The sequence below is a fragment of the Budorcas taxicolor genome, chromosome 10 (genome assembly GCF_023091745.1).
Source record: "Budorcas taxicolor isolate Tak-1 chromosome 10, Takin1.1, whole genome shotgun sequence".
In the NCBI taxonomy this organism is placed as follows: Eukaryota; Metazoa; Chordata; class Mammalia; order Artiodactyla; family Bovidae; genus Budorcas; species Budorcas taxicolor.
The window spans coordinates 10499707-10518394 of NC_068919.1; the positions used below are offsets into that span (position 1 = coordinate 10499707).

An 18688-nucleotide genomic window follows, 5' to 3' on the forward strand; every position below is an offset into this window, starting at 1 on the left:
TGCATTCAATATGCCAGCCAATTTGGAAAACTCAGCAGTGACCACAGGACCAGAAAAGGTCAGTTTTCATTCCAATCCCAAAGAAAGGCAATGCCAAAGAATGCTCAAACTACCGCACAATTGCACTCATCTCTCACGCTAGTAAAGTAATGCTCAAAATTCTCCAAGCCAGGCTTCAGCAGTATGTGAACCTTGAACTTCCAGATGTTCAAGCTGGTTTTAGAAAAGGCAGAGGAACCAGAGATAAATTTGCCAACATCTGCTGGATCATCAAAAAAGCAAGAGAGTTCCAGAAAAAGATCTATTTCTGCTTCATTGACTATGCCAAAGCCTTTGACTGTGTGGATCACAATAAACTGTGGAAAATTCTAAAAGAGATGGGAATACCAGACCACCTGACTTGCCTCTTGCGAAACCTATATGCAGGTCAGGAAGCACCAGTTAGAACTGGACATGGAACAACGGACTGGTTCCAAATTGGAAAAGAGTACGTCAAGGCTGTATATTGTCACCCTGCTTATTTAACTTATATTCAGAGTACATCATGAGAAACGCTGGGCTGGATGAAGCACAAGCTAGAATCAAGATTGCTGGGAGAAATATCAGTAACCTCAGATATGTAGATGACCCCACCCTTATGGCAGAAAGTGAAAAGGAACTAAAAAGCCTCTTGATGAAAGTGAAAGAGGAGAGTGAAAAAGTTGGCTTAAAGCTCAACATTCAGAAAACGAAGATCATGGCATCTGGTCCCATCACTTCATGGGAAATAAATGGGGAAACAGTAAAACAGTGTCAGACTTTATTTTTGGGGGCTCCGAAATCACTGCAGAGGTGATTGCAGCCATGAAATTAAAAGACGCTTACTCCTTGGAAGGAAAGTTATGACCAACCTAGAAAGCATATTGAAAAGCAGAGATATTACTTTGCCAACAAAGGTCCGTCTAGTTGAAGCTATGGTTTTTCCAGTGGTCATGTATGGATATGAGAGTTGGACTGTGAAGAAAGCTGAGCACTGAAGAATTGACTCTTTTGAACTGTGGTGTTGGAGAAGACTCTTGAGAGTCCCTTGGACTGCAAGGAGATCCAACCAGTCCATTCTAAAGATCAGTCCTGGGTGTTCATTGGAAGGACTGATGTTGAAGCAAAACTCCAATAGTTGGGCCAGCTCATGCGAAGAGTTGACTTATTGGAAAAGACCCTGATGCTGAGAGGGATTGGGGGCAGGAGGAGAAGGGACGACAGAGGATGAGGGCTGGATGGCATCACTGACTCGATGGACGTGAGTTTGAGTGAACTCCAGGAGTTGGTGATGGACAGGGAGGCCTGGTGTGCTGTGATTCATGGGGTGCCAAAGAGTCGGACACGACTGAGCAACTGAACTGAACTGAAGAGGTAAAAAGGAAAATTTGTTACACCGAAGAGCTTATACCAGCTATAACATTGAGTCAGGGAAGACATCCGTGAAGCAGTAATTGAACTGAGATCTGAAGATATGGTGGGAATTAATAGGCAGAAGGAGTTTGCCTGTACTCCAGAGCTGTTGTTGCCAAGTTCATGCTGTTAGGTCCATGAATACTGGTGGTGTATCTACTTGACCCCTAAGCAGTGCTTGATAGAGTTGATTTCTCCTCCATTGACTCTTCCTACTTATGTGATTGTGATTCCTTACATGAACTGATTCACTCTTACTGCTTTAAGTGTCTTCTACTGTGTCAAGGGTGTGTGTATGCTAAGTTGCTTCAGTTGTGTCCGACTCTTTGTGACCCCATGGACTGTAGCCCTTCAGGCTCCTCTGTCCATGGGATTCTCCAGGTGAGAATACTGGACTGGGTTGCCATGCCCTCCTCCAGGGGATCTTCCCAACCCAAGGATCAAACCCACAGTTCTTATGCCCTCTGTGTTGGCAGGTGGGTATTTTACCACTGGCGCCACCTAGCACACCCAGGTGTCAAGGGTACCCAAGCTTATATCTGAACATGACCTGCAAAGTTAAACTTAACATAGGTAAAATGAAATTCTTGGCAATTTCATGTACGTATTTTTTCTCAGTAGCCCTGGAATCATTTTTTCCCTCTATTTGGAAGACTGTTTCTTTACGGAGCAGTATATTGTTGCTTTGAGACTAAACCAAATCTTATAGACTGTTCTTTTGATTTCTGTTCCTTTAGTTGTACTGTTTAAAGAGTATGACCCTCATTATTTCTACTTTAGAAATTTGCTTGATCAGTTGTTTTTTTTTTTAAGTGTGCCAGGGATGGGCTAACATTTTTCCCTATAAAAGGTTTTCCCGATCATCCTAATATTGGTGTCACTAACTTAACTGCTCAATTTTCAATCTCTTTCTCGGTATGTGGTAAAACAGTACAGAGTATACAGAGGGTCTGTGGCTGTGCTTCCTGAACTGAACCTTTAATCCATGTTATCATACCTGTGTAGTGCTTTTCTGTACTTTGATATTAATATTGTTACTTCTGTGACATTCACCTGGCATATCTCTGCCCATTATCTGATTTTCAACTTTTCCTTTGTGCTTTCATTTTAGCTGTGGCTCTTATAAATAATATGTAGCCAGTTTGTCTCTGTTACTTATTTATTCCAGAGGCCTTCAGTAGGCAGATAGGCTTATTGTTTGTATACTGTCAACCTTATTTATTTATGTTGATGATTAAATAAGCACTTTATTGGCACAAATAATTCTTAACCTAAAAATATAATTATCATAAAGGAGGAAATAAATATTTTTCAGCACCCCAAAATAATTAGTCTAACATTTTGTTCTATGTTCTTCATTTATATATATATATAGAAGAGAGAAGGATGAAGAATCCAGTAGAGGAGAAAAGGGAAACAGGTTTCTGTGTTAACTGTCTTCAACATTATTGTTAATTTAATTGTTTTGTAAATTGATAGCATTTCCTCAAGAGCAGAGAAAAGTAAATATTCTGTTAGTACCAAGAGTGCCTGACACACAAACGTTCAGTAGATGTTTAAGGAATGAATAAGAGAAAGAAATGATTTTTTCAGTTTTTCTTTTTTCTCTCTAAAGATTTCTATGGAAAATGACTACCTGGGCCCCCGAAGAATTGAAAGTCTACAGAAAGAGGATGCTGACTGGCAGCGGAAAGCCCACATGGCCGTGCTGTCCATTCAAGATCTTACCGTCAAATACTTTGAAATAACAGCTAAAGCTCAAAAAGGTGAGTTTCCCAGTAAAGTTATCCTTGTTAGGTATTTTTAAAAGTGAGTGGAGGTTTTTTTCCTTAATGAGTGGTTTAAATATTTTTTGTTCACAATAGTTATAGAAAAGAATATAAAGACCATTCAATTCTAGCAGTTAAAGAAGACCACTATTAACAATTTAAGGTATATCCTTTCAGTCTTTTTCTAAGCATTATGTGTTAACATACACTCACCTTTAAAATAATTAAAAATAATGGGTATTCGTATAGCAGATTTCAATTGTGACAATAAATGTTTGCAGTTACAGAGTTCACAGCTTAAAGGCAAAATTCCCAAGAAGACTGCCTTCCCTTCAGACACTACTTGCAAATTTGGGGTGTCCACAGGCCATCTGTACTTCTAAACAGTAGGCTACAAACTTAGTGGTTCTGCTATAGCCCTTTTAAGTTTGAAAAATTCACTACAGTGACTCACAGAACTCAGGAAAACATAGTTCCCATTACAATTTATAAAAGATAGAAATCAAGGGTTTCCCTATGACTCAGTGGCAAAGAATCCACCTGCCAATGCAGGGGACACGGGTTCTATCCCTGATCTTTGAAGATCCTGCACACTGCAGAGCAGCTAGCCCTGTGTGCCACGACTGTCCAGCCTGAGCTCTGCAACCACTGAAGGCTCGCACGCCCCAGAGCCTGTGCTCCACAGTAAGAGAAGCCACCTCAGTGAGTGCACCTCCAGCGCGCCGCAGCGAGAGAGCAGCGCCTGCTCGTGCAGCTGGAGAAAAGCCTGCGCAGCAGCCAAAATCCAGCACAGCCAAAAATAAACGAGGAAACTTAAAAAGATAGAAATCAAGCCAAATGAAGAGATACATGTGACAAGGTGTGTCTGTCTAGGTCCATTGCTTCCAACTCCTTTCCATAGGAGGCCGCAGAACTCTTTGCACCACTCTCTGAGAAGCAGCTTGAACTATTCATATTCACATAGAGCACTCTATATTCATAATTTTCTGCATTAGCTTCATATTCCTGAGCTATTGGAAAATAATTTCCAGTGAAGTGAGCCGCAGTTAGGTGAAAGAACACATTCTGTCAAGAGATGTTGGTAGACAAAAGTATTGACTAGCTCTTTTAGTAGGTAACAGCATGAGACTGAATTAGGACAGAAAGTGCTCTGTATACATCGTCCGTAAGTGGAAAGTGAGAGAAAAGGCTCCAGACTATTTTTGCTTTTATTTGTTTGGCTTTATTAAGTTGTGATTACAGATTCCGGTAAAAATCAGGGGAGTGGCAGACTAGGTATTTAAGCAACTAGTTTAACTCTCCTTGATTTTAAGTCACCAAAACTCTTCAGTTTCATATATCTGTGTTGAAGGTGTTGATAATGCCACCATGCCTATTCTATAGGATTGATAGGCAGATAAATAGAATACATGGAAAAAGTGCTTTGAAATTAACATAGCATTGTGTTAATATGAGTGATTGTGGTTGTGTGCATGAGGGAGAGGAAACAAAACAGACCACGTATTTGGTTACTATTGCTATGTAAAGTGAGAGAAACACTTGAATACATATTATCCTCTCATTTAATTTCCACAAGTCTTCCAAGGAGGTACGGTATTTCCTTATGTTTTTCATTCAAGGGAATTTAGCCTAACAACAGTTAAGTTTCTGCCTTAAGTTACATGTTGATGGGTACAAGTGAAAATTTAACTCCAAGCTGTCTCCTAACCCCCTGCTGTTGTTTTTGCCCCTACAGTGCACTGCTATATTGATACTGTGGTTGCATAAATATTGTCATACATTTTTTTTAAAGAGATAGGCAGAGATTTAAAATGGCAGAATCGTTTGATATGTAGGCAACATAAGTAGATGTTATTTGTTAAACCCTAAAATTAAGGATCAGATTAATGTTCAAATATGTTAGCAGTTAAAGGCCACAGAAAAACAGAGAAACCAAAAGAACTATATTGAGATGATTCTGAGTAAGTAGATTGCTCATTTGTCATAAAAACTCAATAGATTTTTAAGACTTAAGTCAAGAAATAGTAATGTTCTTGAATGCAGCTAATTACCAGGAGCAGGTTCCAAGTTGGTTGCGTTTGGTCATTGGGACTAAGGGTAGAGGGAGGGGGTTGAGCCCGAGAAATTGTTCTTTCCACTATCAGCTTCTCTGTACAATTTTAATTTTTAAGTATGTTTTAGTATCTTGCCTGGAAAATCCCATAGACGGAGGAGCTTGGTAGGCTGCAGTCCATGGGGTCGCTGAGGGTCGGACACGACTGAACAACTTCACTTTCACTTTTCACTTTCAAGCATTGGAGAAGGAAATGGCAACCCACTCCAGTGTTCTTGCCTGGAGAATCCCAGGGATGGGGGGAGCCTGGTGGGCTGCTGTCTGTGGAGTCGCACAGAGTCGGACATGACTGAAGTGACTTAGCAGCAGCAGCAGTATTATTGTAAAAAAAATTTTTTAATTTCATGAAATTCTGAGGCAGATGTTATTGAGATACTTTTTGCAAAGAAAGTTATGATGTAGTTGCAATACAAAAGTGTTAATCGCTTAACCTCTGAGCATAAGAAACTACTAGAGAATGTATATTGACCTAAAGATACTTCATAATCAGATTGCCTGCCTCTTTTATGTTAGTTAAAACATGTTTCTGACCTGTTAAGCAGAAGGGACATAGAATGGTTGGATTCATTGTATAAGGACCCAAGATGAGCCAGCACCACACTGTTACCAGTTAAACAGTTAACTGATATCAGTTAAAACTTATTTAACTGGAAGATATTATCTGTTTGAGTGTCAAGAAATGTTTCCTGGCTGAGGCCTCTGATGTGGCAAACTGGAAGTTTTTCCTTTTTTGTGTGGTGGCCAGAAGTTGCGTGTCTTCCTTGGGGCTTAACTGTACTCCATCAGTAACCTTAGTGGCATAAGCTTCACGATAATCTCTAGACACTTATTTCACCCTATATCATATCATTAAAACACATTTGGAGAACTCAAAAAGTACATGAATTTAAATAATTTTTAAATAACCTTTAATAGTTATGGTTCTGATTTCAAGTAACATACCTCAGAAAAGGTATGAACCTTCACAGAATGAAGTTTTATAGAAACTTTGAAATTTAATAATACTGAAAAATGTGAAAAGAATATTTTTAAGTAAGTTTTAAAATTAACCTGAAAACTAAGTTTCATCTTCAGAAAGTTATTTCTCAGGATGATTATTTAAAATTCTTATTGGAGACATTAGAGAAAATCTAAGATAGTATTGATTTATATAGGTGATAGGTATTTTATCATGTTATAGGTAATCTGTCATGAACCAGTATAGGTAATTTATCATGAGGGTAGGATTTATGTGCTTATCTTTGAGTGGGTGATCAGTGCGATCTTAAGACTTCCAAAGTCTTTAGTATCAAGTTGTTTCATGTCTTAATGTCTCAATGTCCTTTTTAAAATTATCAATAGCTGTGTATGATCGAATGCGAGCAGATCAGAAGAAATTTGGTAAAGCGTCATGGGCAGCAGCCGCTGAGCGTATGGAAAAACTTCAGTATGCAGTTTCTAAGGAGACTTTGCAGATGATGAGAGCTAAAGAGATCTGTTTGGAACAGAAGAAACATGCTCTAAAAGAAGAGGTAACAAAAACCATGAGAAAAATATATTAAAAATTATTTTAAATTAAGATGTGCTATATTTGGTACAAGACTTAAATTTTTCTGACCCTCCTGGCAGGCAGCACTATCTTCATGAGGTGATGATAACTTTCACAATGGGGACTATGATAGAATTCAAGTCATAGCATTTTCACAGCATCCCAGCGTGACTGTAGGCAGCAGTTGTTAACAGTTGTTAAAAGAAAAAGGGGCACTCATTTCCTATCTCCACTTCAACTCTTACCACACCTTGGCAACTATTTTCTCTCTAGATTTGCTGTTCTGGACATTTTATGTAAATGAAATCATAAGGCATGTGATTTTTTTTTTTTTAGTGCTTTTCACCCCACGTAATATAATGTTTTCACAGTTCATCCATATTGCAGCATGTTTCATTGCTCAGTCTACTTCTTTTTCAAATGAGACACCACTCTATAGTTACCCCACACTTCATGCATTCATCAGTTGATGAACTTTTGGGTTCTTTCTATTTTTAGAGGCTTATGAATAAGTTTGAACATTTTAGGTTTTGAACATTTTAGGCAAGGTTTTCCTTTATCTTGGTGTGAAATGCAATTTAACCTATTGAGGAACTGCCAGACTGTTTTCCAAACAGCTGTACCATTTCCATCCTCACCAGCAGTGTACAGAATGATAGAATTTCTCCACATCTTTCTTTACATTATCACTAATACTGTCTTTTTTGTTTTAGCCATCCTGGTGGGTGTGAAGTGGTGTCTTGGGGTTTTGATTTGCATTTCTCTGATGGCATTTATGTCTAGTATCCTTTTGTGTGCCAAACTGGCCACTTATATGTCATCTTTGGAGAAATTTTGATTCAGGTCATTTGCCCATTTAACTTTTTTTTCATGGCCTGTGGATCTACTGGAAAGCGAGGAAGTGTCTTAAGTTCTTTACATATTCCAGATACAAGTCTTTTATCAGATATATGATTTGTAAGTATTTGCTCCCATTCCGTGGCTTGACTGGATTGGCTTCTAATATGTATCTGTCAAAGATGTACATTCTACTCTAGAGAAGGACAGAACGTCATCACTGCTTTTATTAATATAGCTTTATGTAAAACACACTGCTTTATGAACGTGCACATGCATGTCTGCTGCTGCTAAGTCACTTCAGTCATGTCCGACTCTGTGCGACCCATAGACGGCAGCCCATCAGGCCACTGGAGTGGGTTGCCATTTCCTTCTCCAATGCTTGAAAGTGAAAAGTGAAAGTGAAGTCGCTTAGCTGTATCCGACTCTCAGCAACCCCATGGACTGCAGCCCACCAGGCTCCTCCGTCCATGGGATTTTCCAGACAAGAGTACTGGAGTGGGAAGCCATCACCTTCTCCAATATGCATGTCTCACTCTTGTTTAAAAAAGACTGTATGAGGTAATCTATAATATATTATGGCTCTGATCTAGAAAGAACTTTTGTTAATGGATTTATTTTTCCCTCTTCTTATTTGCTAATATTGTTAAAGGAAAAGTTAGAACTTGTTCTGAACTTTTTCACACTATTCAGAATCTCTTACAGATTTTAGCTCCATCTCTTCATCTGAGGCATTTCTACTTGAACCTTCTCTTCTAGTTAGCTTTCTCCTTTATGTTTTTAGATGTTTCTTAAGTTCTAGAACTTTAAAACTTGAAATGCTAGCATTTTATTGACTCTGAAATAGAGTGCTACTCTTTATCACAGTGACTAGCTTTATTCTAACCAGGATGAATAGTACTAACAACAGAGGGTGCCTAAAAGAGCTGCAGAGAGTTAGGTTTATAACTTTGCTATTGCAAGAACATTTCTTACTGGAATTGATCTCTTGTGGTAGAGGAAAGGCGAGGCTGAAATGGGCCATGGGGTTTGGCATTTATCGGTGGGGTAATTTTCCCTGGGGTCATCCCAGAACCATAATAGTCTGTTTTGAATGTTCTAGATTATGTTTGAGTTCTTCAAAGGATTTGGTAAAACTGTCAGTCATTCTTGCCAGGTTTATGCTTGTTGAGTGATACAATACATGCATTGTGATTTTTGTATACATCTGTGATGATGACTGCACTAGTTTTATTAAGTTAATTTAACACAACCACATGACTCATGAGACACAGACCAAATGTGATTTATTAAGTCCATCCCAAACAAATCCCTTGCTTTATGATACAGTCCTACCCTGTGGTTTAAATGATGAAAGTGAAAGTCACTCAGTCATGTCCTACTCTTTGCGACCCCATGGACTTAATACAGTCCATGGAATTCAGGCCAGAATAGTGGAGTGGGTAGACTTTAACCTCTCCAGGGGATCTTCCAAACCCAAGGATCGAACCCAGGTTTCCTGTATTGCAGGCGGATTCTTTACCAGCCCAAGAATACTGAATGGGTAGCCTATCCCTTCTCCAGTAGATCTTCCCAACCCAGGAATCAAACTGGGGTCTCCTACATTGCAGACAGATTCTTTACCAACTGAGCTATCAGGGAAGCCCTGATAAATTATGAGGAGGTGTTTTTAAAAATGTTGATATGTTACATCTCCTTAGGTTATTTTAAAAACAAAGACTTCTTCCAAATGTGACAGTGGTATATTCCATTATACAAAGCTGAACTTCGAATAACTTTTAAATTAACATTGAAATATTAAATATCACCCAGGGAAGCAAAATCCTATTTGATTAAAATTTTGACTACACTTTAGAATAAGTACTATCCTTTTTAATTTATCTCCTTTTTAACTGAGTCTTGATTATAATCATTCTCACCTCTTTTTAGGTCACAGACTCTTCTGTTTATAAATTTGAAAGCTAGAAACACTGTACTCAGAGGAAAAAAATACATGTACACACAGCTTTGTACACAAATTTAGTAGGTTCTTAAGTCATCTGTACCTGAGCCTTTGACCCCAGATTGTCTGCTGGTATTCAGTTGCCTCATGGATTTACCCTGTCTGATCAGTTAGAATACATTTCCAAACATAACTTGATTTCTTGTTCTCTCCAACTAGATACATCCTTATTTTTATTTTCAATGCAGATGCAGAGTCTACAGGGCGGTACAGAAGCCATAGCTCGATTGGATCAGTTAGAAGCCGATTATTATGATCTGCAACTTCAGTTGTATGAAGTGCAATTTGAAATCTTGAAGTGTGAAGAGTTGCTGTTGACAGCACAGCTGGAAAGCATCAAAAGACTTATATCAGGTATGATGTGTGTCTTAACAACACAAGTCCACAAAAATACTTTTGAATGAATGATGGAACTTCCCCATGTAGTTGTTTGCTTGCATAGGAAAAATGTACATGGATACTAGCTTTATTTCTTCTGTTGAGGCTAAAAAAACTTAATGCAAAGTCAAGCAAGTGATTTAGTAGAGGCAGCAGTTCAGCTATGATCTTACCTTTGTAAAGTACTTTCTAACTTGCTTTGTTGCTTCAGCCAGAATCTGTACTCTCAAATTTTTAATTTGGCAGACAAGATTCATAGCTTCTTACATTGAACACTTAACTATGTGCCAGATACTGGCACACACATCCCGCCTCTGAGATGTATTTCCTAATAATCACAATTTTACAGAGAAAGTCAAGAGGTAATGGCTTTGCTTGAGGTTACAGAATTAGTGAGTGGATAAGAGTCGCTCTGTCCAGCTCCGTAACCCATGCTGTTAACCATTGTCCCTTGTTTCTGTTTTGTAACAGAAAAGAGAGATGAAGTGGTATACTATGACACTTACGAAAGCATGGAGGCCATGCTGGAGAAGGAAGAGATGGCAGCGTCTGTGCATTTTCAGAGAGAAGAACTTCAGAAACTTCAGCAGAAAGCACGCCAGCTGGAGGCAAGACGTGGACGGGTTTCGGCCAAGAAAGCATACCTCAGAAATAAAAAGGTATAATTGCTTGACTGTAACCTTAATTTACATCTTTCTTTTATTCATACTTAATCCTTGACCCATATCTAATAATTCTAACCTGATTTGTCACTAATACTTGCATATCTTTTAAAACTAAGTAAGAATAATGTCTTCTCAATACTCAAGCCATTATGTTGATATATGGTTGTCAGAGAATTACCCTCGTAAACACGTTAGAATAGCCAGTGGTGATGTGCTATTTGCCTCAGTCACTCAAAGGTGATTCTGCTTGGGCATGACTGCAGGACTCTATGTAATGCAAATCCTGGCTCCTTTTTATTTAAGGAGGTCAGGGGGTGTTCTATAATTAAGTCGACTGGTTCTAACCTCACTCTTCAAGGAAATTTTTATTTATGTATAAAAGAAATTCAAAAAGGCAAGATGGTTGTCTGAGAAGGCCTTACAAATAGCTGAGAAAAGAATAGCAAGGAGAGATAAGAAAGCCTTTCCTCCGTGATCAGTGCAAAGAAATAGAGAAAAACAACAGAATGGGAAAGACTAGAGATCTCCTCAAGAAAATTAGAGATACCAAGAGACCATTTCATGCAAAGATGGGCACAGTAATGAACAGAAGTGGTATGGACCTGACAGAAGCAGAAGATATTAAGAAGAGGTGGCAGGAGTACACAGAAGAACTATACAAAAAAGATCTTCACGACCCAGATAATCATGATGGTGTGATCACTCACCTAGAGCCAGACATCCTGGGATGTGAAGTAAAGTGGGCCTTAGGAAGCAGCACTACAAACAAAGCTAGTGGAGGTGATGGAATGCCAGTTGAGCTATTTCAAATCCTAAAAGATGATGCTGTGAAAGTGCTGCACTCAATATGCCAGCAAACTTGGAAAGCTCAGCAGTGGCCACAGGACTGGAAAAGGTCAGTTTTCATTCCAATTCCAGAGCAAGGCAATGCCAAAGAATGCTCAAACTACTGCACAATTGCACTCATCTCACATGCTAGTAAAGTAATGCTCAAAATTCTCCAAGCCAGGCTTCAGCAATACGTGAACCATGAACTTACAGATGTTTAAGCTAGATTTAGAAAATGCAGAGGAACCAGAGATCAAATTGCCAACATCTGTTGGATCATCATAAAAGCAAGAGAGTTCCAGAAGAACATCTGCTTTATTGACTATGCCAAAGTCTTTGACTGTGTGGATCACAATAAACCGTGGAAAATTCTTCAAGAGATGGGAATACCAGACCACCTCACCTGCCTCCTGAGAAATCTGTATGCAGGTCAGGAAGCACCAGTTAGAACTGGACATGGAACAGCAGACTGGTTCCAAATTGAGAAAGGAGTACATCAAGGCTGTATATTGTCATCCTGCTTATTTAACTTATTTGCAGAGTATGTCATGTGAAATGCCAGGCTGGATGAAGCTCAAGCTGGAATCAAGATTGCCGGGAAAAATATCAATAACCTCAGATATGCAGATGACCCCACCCTTATGGCAGAAAGCGAAGAAGAACTAAAGAGCCTCTTGATGAAAGTGAAAGAGGAGAGTGAAGAAGTTGGCTTAAAACTCAACATTCAGAAAACGAAGATCATGGCTTCTGGTCCCATCACTTCATGGGAAATAGATGGGGGAAAAGTGGAAACAGTGTCAGACTTTATTTTGGGGGGCTCCAAAATCACTGCAGAGGTGATTGCAGCCATGAAATTAAAAGACGCCTGCTCCTTGGAAGAAAAGATATGACCAACCCAAACAGCATATTAAAAAGCCAACAGAAGTCCGTCTAGTCAGAGCTATGGTTTTTCCAGTAGTCATGTATGGATGTGAGAGTTGGACTATAAAGAAAGCTGAGCACCAAAGAATTGATGCTTTTGAACTGTGGTGTTGGAGAAGACTCTTTGAGAGTCCCTTGGATTGCAAGGAGATCCAACCAGTCCATCCTAAAGGAAATCAGTCCTGAATATTCACTGGAAGGACTGTTGCTGAAGCTGAAACTCCAATACTTTGGCCACCTGATGCGAAGAACTGACTCATCTGGAAAGACCCTGATGCTGGGAAGGATTGAAGGCAGGAGGAGAAGGGGACGACAGAGGGTGAGATGATTGGATAGCATCACCGACTCGATGGACCTGAGTTTTGAGTAAGCTCCAGAAGTTGGTGATAGACAGGGAAGCATAGCATACTGCAGTCCATGGGGTCTCAAAGAGTCGGACACAACTGAGTGACTGAACTGAACTGATAAAAGTGTGTACCAATTTAATGTTTAGTTTTCACTCTTCTTCTTATATTAAACTAAATCAGAAGTAGGGAAACTTAGCCGTATAGATTCTGCACATTTAAACTTAGTCTCTGATCTGCTGTGAGCGATCATACCATATAGTCATGGGTCTCCAAACGGTCTTGTCCCTGCCCTCTCCTTTCCCTGCCCCCAGACCCCCAAGTTCCACAGCTGAGGTGACGGGACTGCAGGGGAAAGGAGGAGCGACAGAAGGCTGGCAAGAGAGGAAATTAGAAACACTGTTCTGAAAAGAAAGATGAACCATACATACTGTACGACAGATCAAGATGACTCTCTATGTAGCAACACCCTACATTCCTTGTCTGCATATCAGCATTCCCAGGGTCACAGCCTCCCTGGTTAATCTGGCATCCATGATAGAATTCCACACCCAGGGGTAGTTCTTTGGCTACAAGTAAATCACACCCTGCCTGTCCTCTTAAAAGAAAAAAGATGATCTCTGCCTGTCCCATGATGACTTGAGGTCTGTCCTTTGTGATTAAACTTTTCAGGAAGAATAAATAGAAACAACATTGTTCTTTTATATCTTAATTCTCCCAGTAGCCAAAAAGTATTCTTATACTTGAACATTCCTTTATCCTATTTGCTGTGACTATTTATTTCACTGCAAAAATGTTAGTGATACTGTCAGGTATTGCTTTGGATCCTGCTGGAGTTACTGGGCAAACAATGGCATATGCAACATATCACCTTTCTAAAATAAAAATAAATAATTTTGAAACACACCTGAGCTCTGTTCTAGATAAGGAATTATAGACTTGTATCATCATTTTTATAACCAAGGGAACTAAGTCTGCCCAAGGGAATGTGGCGAGTATGGCTCAGAGATAGGATTCTATCCAAGGTCTGTGTGACTTGGAAGCCTGAGCCATTGTATCACTACATCATACCACTTTCCCCTGTGGAGATTATCTTGGAGAGGTTCATTTCATGATCAATACTTTTTAGAAATATAGTCAACCCAGTGTGGGTGAAGATAGGAAAGTGATAAAACAGTTGCTTTAAAATATAGCTTCCTGGCTTGAAAGGTTATTCATATACGACTTAATGAGGTTAGAAGAGTGATCTTTCGGTATAACTTTGAAAGTGTTGGAAATTAGTGTTAACCTTTGTATCTCTATAGCACCCAGAGAAAATGAAGACAGCCTGGTACTACTCGAAAGTTGCCAGATGATAAGATAGTGCATTATTTTGTAAAGAGCACATATCTCTTATTTAATATATTTTCATGTGATTAGAATTAGCATATCTGTATTATACTTTCTTGTCTTTAAGGTCTCTTTTTAGCTTTGAAATCTACCAATGACCAGAAGATTCAGATTTCATGATAGTGTTAAAACCAATCCAAGCAAAATCATGTTCTTTAATTCCTCAGAGAGCACTTAAGAAACAGAAGTTAAGAGTTGTATATCCATTTTTGTTCAGACTATTTTAAAGAGTATAATAATACTTAGAATCTTATGGCCTAAATCTTCGGATTTGAAAGAGGCTTTTAAGATTCCCACATACCATTCCACTCTACGATGGCCATGGCCATTCCTCCCCTTCCAAAAAAAGGGAGAAATCAGGAATTCTGTAGTTTAATAAACGAGTCTTTTAAGATACTAAATTATGCTGGTTTATGCTGCTTCAATATTCCAGGTGAGAAACCAGAGGTGGCTTACTTGATATTTTATTGTGTATGTATATGTTGATTAAAATTTAATTTATTCAGTTGTATTAAAAAACACATTTCATGTATTTTTAGGAAATTTGTATTGCAAAACACAATGAAAAATTCCAACAGCGCCTTCGGAGTGAAGATGAGTATAGAACCCACCACACAGTACAACTAGTAAGTTTGCATTCTGGAAAACTTAGAATAAAACTTTGAATTTTATATATCACAAAGTGAATAAAATCTACAGAGATTAAGAAAATGTTATAGCTAAATGTGAGCATTAGTGGGAAAATTGGTTCCAGGATACCTGCCCTGCCCGCATCCCTCAATCCCCCAAATCTCTGGATGCCCCAGTCCTTTATATAAGATAGCATAGTACTTACATATAACCTGCACATGTCCTCCTGTATTCTTCATTTCTAGATTACCTACTTATACAGTGTAAATGTGATGTAACTAGTTGCCAGTGGGCAATTTCTTTGAATTCTGCTTTTTGGAACCGTGTGTCTGTGTGTGTCTGTGTGTGTGTGTCTGTGTGTGTGTGTGTCTGTGTGTCTGTGTGTGTCTCTGTGTGTGTGTCTCTGTGTGTGTGTGTCTCTGTGTGTCTGTGTGTGTCTCTGTGTGTGTCTCTGTGTGTGTGTGTGTCTGTGTGTGTGTGTCTGTGTGTGTGTGTCTGTGTGTGTGTGTCTGTGTGTGTGTTTCCCACCTCCCTGCATATTTTCAATCCAAGGATGTTTGAATCCAAGGATGTGGATTCAGAGGGCCAATTATGCATATACTTCATTATAGCACAGTTTCCCCTACCAGTAAAATTCCACACAAGAATGTTACATTTGTTATAGTCTGAATCAACTTTGACATCATTACCACCCAGAGTCCATAGTTTATCCTTAGTGCTTGTCCATTCTGTTGGTTTTGCCAAATATATGACATGAATCCACCATTACAGTATTGAATAATGTATTCACTGAACGTGTTCACTGCCCTAAAAATTCCCAGTGCTCCACCTCTTCATATCCCTCTGTCCACAAACTCCTGGCAACCACTGATGTTTTTGTTTTGCCTTTCCCCAGAACACTGGAACCACACACTTAGGTAGCTTTTTCATATTTGCTTATTTAACTTGCAGTTTGCACTTAAGGTTCCTCTGTGTTATTTGCATGGCATGGTAGCTTATTTCTTAGCCCTGAATAATATTCCATTGCCTGTATGTACCACAGTGTATTTGTCCATTCACTTAGTGAGGACATCTTCCTTCCAAGTTTTGACAATTAGGAGTAAAGCTGATAAACGTGGGAATGGTTATGTGTGTACATTAAATTTTCAGCTTTTTTGGGTAAATCGCAAAGAGTATGATGGGATCTTACAGGAAGAATACGCTTACCTTGTAGTAAACTGCCAAACGGTCTTCCAAAGTGCCTTTAGTAAGTGTTACTTTTTCATTTTTAATTAGGTTATTTGTTTTCTTCAGGATAATAGCCCCTGTCAGATATATCTATTGAAAATACTTTCTCCCAATCTGTGACTTGTGTTTTCATTCTTTAACAGTATCTCCCAAAACAGAGTTTTTAATTTCAGTGAAATCCAGCTTACCAAATCTTTGTTTGATGTACCATTGGTGGTGTATCTAAAAAGTCACCACCAAACCCAAGATAATAAATTTTCTCCTGTGTTATATTCTACAAGCTTTATAATTTCCCATTTTACATTTAATTCTGTGATCCATTTTTAGTTAAAATTTGTGAAGAGTGTAGGGCTAAATTGTCTCCCCCCCACCCCCCGCCATTTTCTTCTTTTTTAAATGTGGTGGTTAGTTGCTCTAGCACCATTTGCTGAAAAGACTGCAATTTTTCCATGGAATTTTCTTTGCTCCTTTAAGGATATGTTGGTTATATTTGTTTGAGCTCTCTATTCTGTTCCATTGATCTAGGTTTTTTTTGCCTCTCCAAACGAACTTTAAAATAAGAGCTGAGATTTTGATTAAGATAGCACTGAATGTATAGCTCAAGATGGGAGTAGTTGAAATCTTAGCAGTAGGGAGTCTTCCTATACATGAACAGAGAATCTCTTTAGTTTTTCTTTGATTTCTTTTAGAAGAGTTATAGTTATATAACTACATATAGTTATATATGGGCTTAAATTAAAGAAAGGAAAACCACTAGTAGGGAAAACCACTAGACTATTCAGGTATGATGTAAATAAAAAAATCCCTTAGAATTCTCAGTATGAGTGACAAATAGATTCAAGGGATTAGATCTGATAGACAGACATAGTGCCTGAAGAACTATGGATGGATGTTGGTGACATAGTACAGGAGTCAGTGATCAAGATTGTCCCCAAGAAAAAGAAATGCAAAAAGGCAAAATGGTTGTCTGACAAAGCCTTACAAATAGCTGAGAAAAGAAGAGAAGCAAAAGGCAAAGAAGAAAAGGAAAGGTATACCCATTTGAATGCAGAGTTCCGAAGAATAGCAAGGAGAGATAAGAAAGCCTTCCTCAGTGATCACTGCAAAGAAATAGAGGAAAACAATAGAATGGGAAAGACTAGAAGATCTCTTCAAGAAAATTAGAGATACAAGGAAACATTTCATGCAAAGATGGGCACAATAAAGAACAGAAATGGTATGGACCTAACAGAAACAGAAGATATTAAGAAGAAGTAGCAAGAATACACAGAAGAACTATATAAAAAAGATCTTCACAACCCAAATAACCACGATGGTGTGATCACTCACCTAGACCCAGACATCCTAGAGTCTGAAGTCAAGAGGGCCTTAGGAAGCATCACTACAAACAAAGCTAGTGGAGGTGATGGAGTTCCAGTTGAGCCATCTCAAATCCTCAAAAATGATGCTGTGAAAGTGCTGCACTCAATATGCCAGCAAATTTGGAAAACTCAGCAGTGGCCACAGGACTGGAAAAGATAGGTCAGTTTTCATTCCAATTCCAAAGAAGGGCAATGCCAAAGAATGTTCAAACTACTGCACAGTTGCACTCATCTCACACGCTAGCAAAGTAATGCTCAAAATTCTGCAAGCCAGTCTTCAACAGTATGTGAACCGTGAACTTCCAGATGTTCAAACTGGATTTAGAAGAGGCAGAGGAACCAGAGATCAAATTGCCAACATCCACTGGATCATCAAAAAAGTAAGAGAGTTCCAGGAAAAACATCTACTTCTGTTTTATTGATGGCACCAAAGCCTTTGACTGTGTGGATCACAACAAACTGGAAAATTCTTAAAGGGATGGGAACACCAGACCACCTTACCTGCCTCCAGGGAAACCTGTAGGCAGGTCAAGAAGCACCAGTTAGAACCAGACATGGAACAATGGACTGGTTCAAAATTAGACAAAGAGTACGTCAAGGCTGTATATTGTCACTCTGTTTATTTAACTTGTATGCAGAGTACATCATGTGAAATGCCAGTCTGGATGAAGCATAAGCTGGACTCAAGATTGCCAGGAGAAATATCAATAACCTCAGATATGCAGATGACACCACCCTTATGGCAGAAAGCAAAGAGGAACTGAAGAGCCTCTTGATGAAAGTGAAGGAGGAGAGTGAAAAAGCTGGCTTAAAACTTAGCATTCAGAAAACTAATATCATGGCATCCAGTCCCATCACTTCATGGCAAATAGATGTGGAAACAATGGAAACAGTGACAGATTTTATTTTCTTGGGCTTCAAATCACTGCAGATAGTGACTGCAGCCATGAAATTAAAAGACGCTTGCTTCTTGGACAAAAAGCTATGACCAACCTAGACAGCATACTAAAAAGCAGAGACATTACTTTGCTGACAAAGGTCCATATAGCCAAAGCTATGGTTTTCCCAGGAGTCATGTATGAATGTGAGAGCTGGACCATAAAGAAGGCTGAATGCCGAAGAATTGATGCTTTCAAACTGAGGTGTTGGAGAAAACACTTGAGAGTCCCTTCAGGTGTTGAAGAAGACTCTTGAGAGTCCCTTGGACTGTAAGGAGATCAAACCATTCAATTTTAAAGGAAATCAGTCCTGAACATTGATTGGAA

At 38.9% G+C, this 18688-nt stretch overlaps 1 protein-coding gene across 1 annotated transcript in view; it reads left to right on the plus strand.

The window, feature by feature from the left end:
• JMY (junction mediating and regulatory protein, p53 cofactor) overlaps window positions 1-18688 on the plus strand; it is a 71857-nt gene that overhangs the window by 38128 nt on the left and 15041 nt on the right. Inside the window, exons 3-7 of the mRNA XM_052646725.1 lie at window positions 3047-3197; window positions 6655-6824; window positions 9869-10034; window positions 10530-10717; window positions 14745-14831. Of these exons, the coding sequence (XP_052502685.1) occupies window positions 3047-3197; window positions 6655-6824; window positions 9869-10034; window positions 10530-10717; window positions 14745-14831 (762 nt within the window). The remainder of the gene's footprint in view (window positions 1-3046; window positions 3198-6654; window positions 6825-9868; window positions 10035-10529; window positions 10718-14744; window positions 14832-18688) is intronic.